Here is a 6,700-nt window from a genome sequence, read left to right as displayed (position 1 = left end):
AAGGGGACAGTACTCAGGGGTTCCCTATACATAACTTTACTTGGGACCTCATAAATGCCAAATCTGGGAGCACTGCAGCGGTCACTGCAGCAGTCACTGGAACCGTTCTTGTTGGCGCCAGCAGTTTGATGGCCGATCCTTTTGGAGCCCTTACATACTCAGTTGAATCCACTTCAGTAACCTGCGTACGGGTGTCCCATCCCTCACATCAAAGGAAAGAGATGATCGGGCGCTTGGATTTTGATATTTGTGCAATCTTTTAGTTCTCAAGGCAGATAATCTGTTACCATAAGTATCTGGCAGTGTCTTATTGGATGTGCATCAGTCTGAGGATATTACACTGCCATACACATGGAGCGCTGCTTTCTAGGAGGCTCCTGCAGTGTCTGGGAGGTCTCCCCCTTTAATGGAGCTTCACAGATGTTGTGGATGAGTTTCAGGTATGTCGTGCGCAGTGTATCTGACGATGGTGCGCAGTGTATCTGACGATGGTGCGCAGTGTATCTGACGATGGTGCGCAGTGTATCTGACGATGGTGCGCAGTGTATCTGACGATGGTGCGCAGTGTATCTGACGATGGTGCGCAGTGTATCTGACGATGGTGCGCAGTGTATCTGACGATGGTGCGCAGTGTATCTGACGATGGTGCGCAGTGTATCTGACGATGGTGCGCAGTGTATCTGACGATGGTGCGCAGTGTATCTGACGATGGTGCGCAGTGTATCTGACGATGGTGCGCAGTGTATCTGACTATGGTGCGCAGTGTATCTGACAATGGTGCGCAGTGTATCTGACAATGGTGCGCAGTGTATCTGACAATGGTGCGCAGTGTATCTGATAATGGTGCGCAGTGTATCTGATAATGGTGCACTGTGTCTGATAATGGTGCGCAGTGTATCTGATAATGGTGCGCAGTGTATCTGATAATGGTGCGCAGTGTATCTGATAATGGTGCGCAGTGTATCTGATAATGGTGCGCAGTGTATCTGATAATGGTGCGCAGTGTATCTGATAATGGTGCGCAGTGTATCTGATAATGGTGCGCAGTGTATCTGATAATAATAATACATTTTATTTATATAGCGCCAGCATATTCCGCAGCGCTGTACAATTTATAGGGTTCAGATACAGACATACATAACAAAGAACGTCATTTCACACAATGGGACTGAGGGCCCTGCTCACAAGAGCTTACAATCTATGAGGTAGAGGGGGTGACACAAGAGGTAGGAGGGGCGGCATTGCTTATACAGTGTTCAGACAATTTTGTAATAGAGGTTACAGCTATTACACAAACAAAGCTTTATGGGCCGTCACTAGTCGTGTCCTTTAACATGTGGATAGAGCATGGACAAATATGTTAGGCTGAAAAGGCATCAAAAACGGAAGGCTTAGCATTAGGAATTGTGATAGGCTTGTCTGAAAAGATGTGTCTTTAGTTTGCGTTTGAAACTGTAGAAGTTGGGAGTTAATCTTATTGTCCGGGGTGTATCTGACAATGGTGCGCAGTGAATCTGATAATGGTGCGCAGTGTATCTGATAGCAGCCATCTTGGTCATTAAAGGGGTCAGCGACTTTCAGACCAATATTAACAAACAAATGTATAATAAAAAGATATACAATTTCCCAATATACTTTCCATATCAATTCCTTGCGGTTTCCTAGATCTCAGCTCACTGTCATTCATTCTGTTACTTCTAGGAGATAAAACTCTGACCATGGTCATGTGATGGACACACGGGTGCACGGCTGATTACCAGGCAGGTGTCTGATTATTGTGCTGTGACTATAACGAGCGGCACCTGTGTGCTCATCACATGACCATGGACCGCACATCACATGACCATGGACCGCACATCACATGACCATGGACCGCACATCACATGACCATGGACCGCACATCACATGACCACGGACAGAGTTTTATCCTCTAGAAGTAACAGAATGAATGGCAGCGAGCCGAGATCTAGGAAACCGCGAGGAATTGATACAGAAAGTCTATTGGAGAATTGTATATCTTATTATTATACATTTGTTTGTCAATATTGGTCTGAAAGTGTCCGAGCCCTTTAAATATGTGGTGTGTACAGCGGCCTATTCCCCGCTGCCAGTTTCTGACTTTTCTCGTACATGTTTTGCCATCTATATCTGTATATTATATATAACATTATACTACAGGGCTGTAGGTACAGTGCAGTGCACTGCAGGTTTGTGTATCTCTTTATGCCTGATTCAGTACAACATGCCATCTGAACAGGTCTTTATCAGGGATGCGTTTCCCATATAACACATGAGCATCATTACCTAATAGATCTCCACGAGGGCCATCCTGGCACTGCTCAGGACACAAGCACGCGTTCACACCAGCGCAGCAGAGCCGCATCTCTAGCCCATACGTGCGTCTTCTCTCCTCATGACGTCACCGCACTCACCTTGACAGGCGAGCCCCGCCTCTTGCCCGGGATTGGCCAGGATTCTCCAGACTCTGCCTTCTGATTGGACGCCAGCTGTGCCAATCGGAAGAGGAGTTTTTGCTCCCGCCTTCGGCCGCGGCGATGTCAGGGAATATGGCGGCCGCTATGTGGTGAAGCTGCCTAGGAAACTGCGGCGGTGTGTGCGCTCCGCGGCCTGCCAAGCGATGAGAGCTCCGGCGGTCAGCTTCATGACTAGGCCCGAGGGCAGGCTCTGGAGGACGCTCGGTGACAGCGGCGGACGGCTGTGAGGAGGCGCAGTGTCGGTGTGTCAGGCTCCGGGTCACCGCTGAGACCCCCTCCCTGCCTGTGGAGCCGGACGGCGCGTGTGACCAGCTGAGAGCGCCCGACGGGCCGAGGACAGCCATGCTGCGTGCCGGCACCGGCCCTCTGGGCCTCGGACTCTTGGTCCTGCTGGCTCTGGGGCGAGGACAGGCGGCGCCACTTCCTGAAACAGGTGCAGGTAAGAGCCGGGAGATGGCCCTGTATACAGAGGAGTGTGACGTCACTACCGTGGTATACAGAGGTGTGTGAGGGCTCAGTGACGTCACTACTGTGGGATACAGATAGGTATACAGAGGTGTGTGAGGGCTCAGTGACGTCACTACTGTGGGATACAGATAGGTATACAGAGGTGTGTGAGGGCTCAGTAACGTCACTACTGTGGGATACAGATAGGTATACAGAGGTGTGTGAGGGCTCAGTGACGTCACTACTGTGGGATACAGAGGTGTGTGAGGGCTCAGTGACGTCACTACTGTGGGATACAGATAGGTATACAGAGGTGTGTGAGGGCTCAGTGACGTCACTACTGTGGGATACAGATAGGTATACAGAGGTGTGTGAGGGCTCAGTGACGTCACTACTGTGGGATACAGATAGGTATACAGAGGTGTGTGAGGGCTCAGTGACGTCACTACTGTGGGATACAGATAGGTATACAGAGGTGTGTGAGGGCTCAGTAACGTCACTACTGTGGGATACAGATAGGTATACAGAGGTGTGTGAGGGCTCAGTGACGTCACTACTGTGGGATACAGATAGGTATACAGAGGTGTGTGAGGGCTCAGTGACGTCACTACTGTGGGATACAGATAGGTATACAGAGGTGTGTGAGGGCTCAGTGACGTCACTACTGTGGGATACAGATAGGTATACAGAGGTGTGTGAGGGCTCAGTGACGTCACTACTGTGGGATACAGAGGTGTGTGAGGGCTCAGTGACGTCACTACTGTGGGATACAGAGGTGTGTGAGGGCTCAGTGACGTCACTACTGTGGGATACAGAGGTGTGTGAGGGCTCAGTGACGTCACTACTGTGGGATACAGATAGGTATACAGAGGTGTGTGAGGGCTCAGTGACGTCACTACTGTGGGATACAGATAGGTATACAGAGGTGTGTGAGGGCTCAGTAACGTCACTACTGTGGGATACAGATAGGTATACAGAGGTGTGTGAGGGCTCAGTGACGTCACTACTGTGGGATACAGATAGGTATACAGAGGTGTGTGAGGGCTCAGTGACGTCACTACTGTGGGATACAGATAGGTATACAGAGGTGTGTGAGGGCTCAGTAACGTCACTACTGTGGGATACAGATAGGTATACAGAGGTGTGTGAGGGCTCAGTGACGTCACTACTGTGGGATACAGATAGGTATACAGAGGTGTGTGAGGGCTCAGTGACGTCACTACTGTGGGATACAGATAGGTATACAGAGGTGTGTGAGGGCTCAGTGACGTCACTACTGTGGGATACAGAGGTGTGTGAGGGCTCAGTGACGTCACTACTGTGGTATATAGATAGGTATACAGAGGTGTGTGAGGGCTCAGTGACGTCACTACTGTGGGATACAGATAGGTATGGGTCTGCTGTATTTGGGGGTCAGAGCATCCCATTAGGGACCCCTGACTGTCCCCCCACATCTCTCAGATGAAAGATGGGGTATTGTGGGGCTTAACCTTCTTCTCCTGTTACTGTACAAATGATATGGTGGGGGTAGGTGGGAGAGAATCGGGGAGAAGGTGACGGCCTAACGGGAGAGAATCGGGGAGAAGGTGACGGCCTAACGGGGGACAATGGGGGAGAAGGTGACGGCCTAACGGGGGACAATGGGGGAGAAGGTGACGGCCTAACGGGGGACAATGGGGGAGAAGGTGACGGCCTAACGGGGGACAATGGGGGAGAAGGTGACGGCCTAACGGGGGACAATGGGGGAGAAGGTGACGGCCTAACGGGGGACAATGGGGGAGAAGGTGACGGCCTAACGGGGGACAATGGGGGAGAAGGTGACGGCCTAACGGGGGACAATCGGGGAGAAGGTGACGGCCTAACGGGGGACAATGGGGGAGAAGGTGACGGCCTAACGGGGGACAATCGGGGAGAAGGTGACGGCCTAACGGGGGACAATCGGGGAGAAGGTGACGGCCTAACGGGGGACAATCGGGGAGAAGGTGACGGCCTAACACGGGGGACAATCGGGGAGAAGGTGACGGCCTAACACGGGGGACAATGGGGGAGAAGGTGACGGCCTAACGGGGGAGAAGGTGAGGTCCTCTACAGCAGGGGTAGGGAACGTACGGCTCTCCAGCTGTTGCAAAACTACAACTCCCAGCATGCATACTGGCTCTGCTGTTCTTGGAACTCCCATGGAAGTGAATGGAGCATGCTGGGAATTGTAGTTTCACAGCAGCTGGAGAGCCGAAGGTTCCCGACCCCTGGTCTAGAGTCTGATGGGATGGCCATAAATCTAATGGCAGGTGTCACAGGACTGACAGGTTGATGTTTATTGACTTTGGCTTTCCAAAGAGATGAGCGGCGCCAGATGTGCCTGTCTGCTGCTTATCCCAGGCTGTAGTGAAATATTTGGGTGTAATATTGCATAACATAATAATGCGCCCCCTTCCATATTAATTGGCCGCCCCTGGTCAGTGTTTTCCAGCAGTGGTGTCCACATCTATTCCAGCTTGTGCAGCCAATCACCGGCCCCGGTAACATCGTGTCCACCATCACTGCCAAGGTCATGTGAATAGACGGGAAGGTTATGGCTTCGGCCGGTTACCAGGGGTCTGCACTGTATCTCCTCTCTTCTTCTTCTTCTACCATCAGATTCCTCTGGCCAGATAGTTCTAGGTTTTCAGAAAGATGTCAGGTCATGTGACATCACATTCAGTCACATGACCTGATCTCAGCTCAGTCATTATACACATGTGCGGCCCCTGTGCTTGGTAAGTGCTGGAGAGACCATAGTGCTTGTCTGATCACTGCTGGAGGAATCTCCGTTATATTCATCATTCAAGCAGAGTAAGTGGGCTGTGATTTTTCCCTTTTTCCCGTACCCTTAACATGTGTATTGTCTGATCACTGCTGGCTCTTGTAGTGCTTGTCTGATCACTGCTGGCTCTTGTAGTGCTTGTCTGATCACTGCTGGCTCTTGTAGTGCTTGTCTGATCACTGCTGGCTCTTGTAGTGCTTGTCTGATCACTGCTGGCTCTTGTAATGCTTGTCTGATCACTGCTGGCTGTTGTAGTGCTTGTCTGATCACTGCTGGCACTTGTGGTGCTTGTCTGATCACTGCTGGCTCTTGTAGTGCTTGTCTGATCACTGCTGGCTCTTGTAGTGCTTGTCTGATCACTGCTGGCTCTTGTGGTGCTTGTCTGATCACTGCTGGCTCTTGTAGTGCTTGTCTGATCACCGCTGGCTCTTGTGGTGCTTGTCTGATCACTGCTGGCTCTTGTAGTGCTTGTCTGATCACTGCTGGCTCTTGTAGTGCTTGTCTGATCACTGCTGGCTCTTGTGGTGCTTGTCTGATCACTGCTGGCTCTTGTAGTGCTTGTCTGATCACTGCTGGCACTTGTGGTGCTTGTCTGATCACTGCTGGCTCTTGTAGTGCTTGTCTGATCACTGCTGGCTCTTGTAATGCTTGTCTGATCACTGCTGGCTGTTGTAGTGCTTGTCTGATCACTGCTGGCACTTGTGGTGCTTGTCTGATCACTGCTGGCTCTTGTAGTGCTTGTCTGATCACTGCTGGCTCTTGTAGTGCTTGTCTGATCACTGCTGGCTCTTGTGGTGCTTGTCTGATCACTGCTGGCTCTTGTAGTGCTTGTCTGATCACCGCTGGCTCTTGTGGTGCTTGTCTGATCACTGCTGGCTCTTGTAGTGCTTGTCTGATCACTGCTGGCTCTTGTAGTGCTTGTCTGATCACTGCTGGCTCTTGTGGTGCTTGTCTG

At 51.1% G+C, this 6,700-nt stretch overlaps 1 protein-coding gene across 1 annotated transcript in view; it reads left to right on the top strand.

Annotated features, from left to right (window-relative positions):
* Positions 1–2,521: 2,521 nt before the first annotated feature.
* Positions 2,522–6,700, top strand: part of LMTK2 (lemur tyrosine kinase 2) — a 49,051-nt gene continuing 44,872 nt past the window's right edge. Inside the window, exon 1 of the mRNA XM_075284876.1 lies at positions 2,522–2,934. Within this exon, the coding sequence (XP_075140977.1) occupies positions 2,838–2,934 (97 nt within the window). The 5' untranslated portion in view covers positions 2,522–2,837. The remainder of the gene's footprint in view (positions 2,935–6,700) is intronic.

This window comes from Leptodactylus fuscus, chromosome 8, assembly GCF_031893055.1.
Source record: "Leptodactylus fuscus isolate aLepFus1 chromosome 8, aLepFus1.hap2, whole genome shotgun sequence".
NCBI classification, from domain to species: Eukaryota; Metazoa; Chordata; class Amphibia; order Anura; family Leptodactylidae; genus Leptodactylus; species Leptodactylus fuscus.
This window is presented reverse-complemented; position numbering and strand designations above follow the sequence as displayed.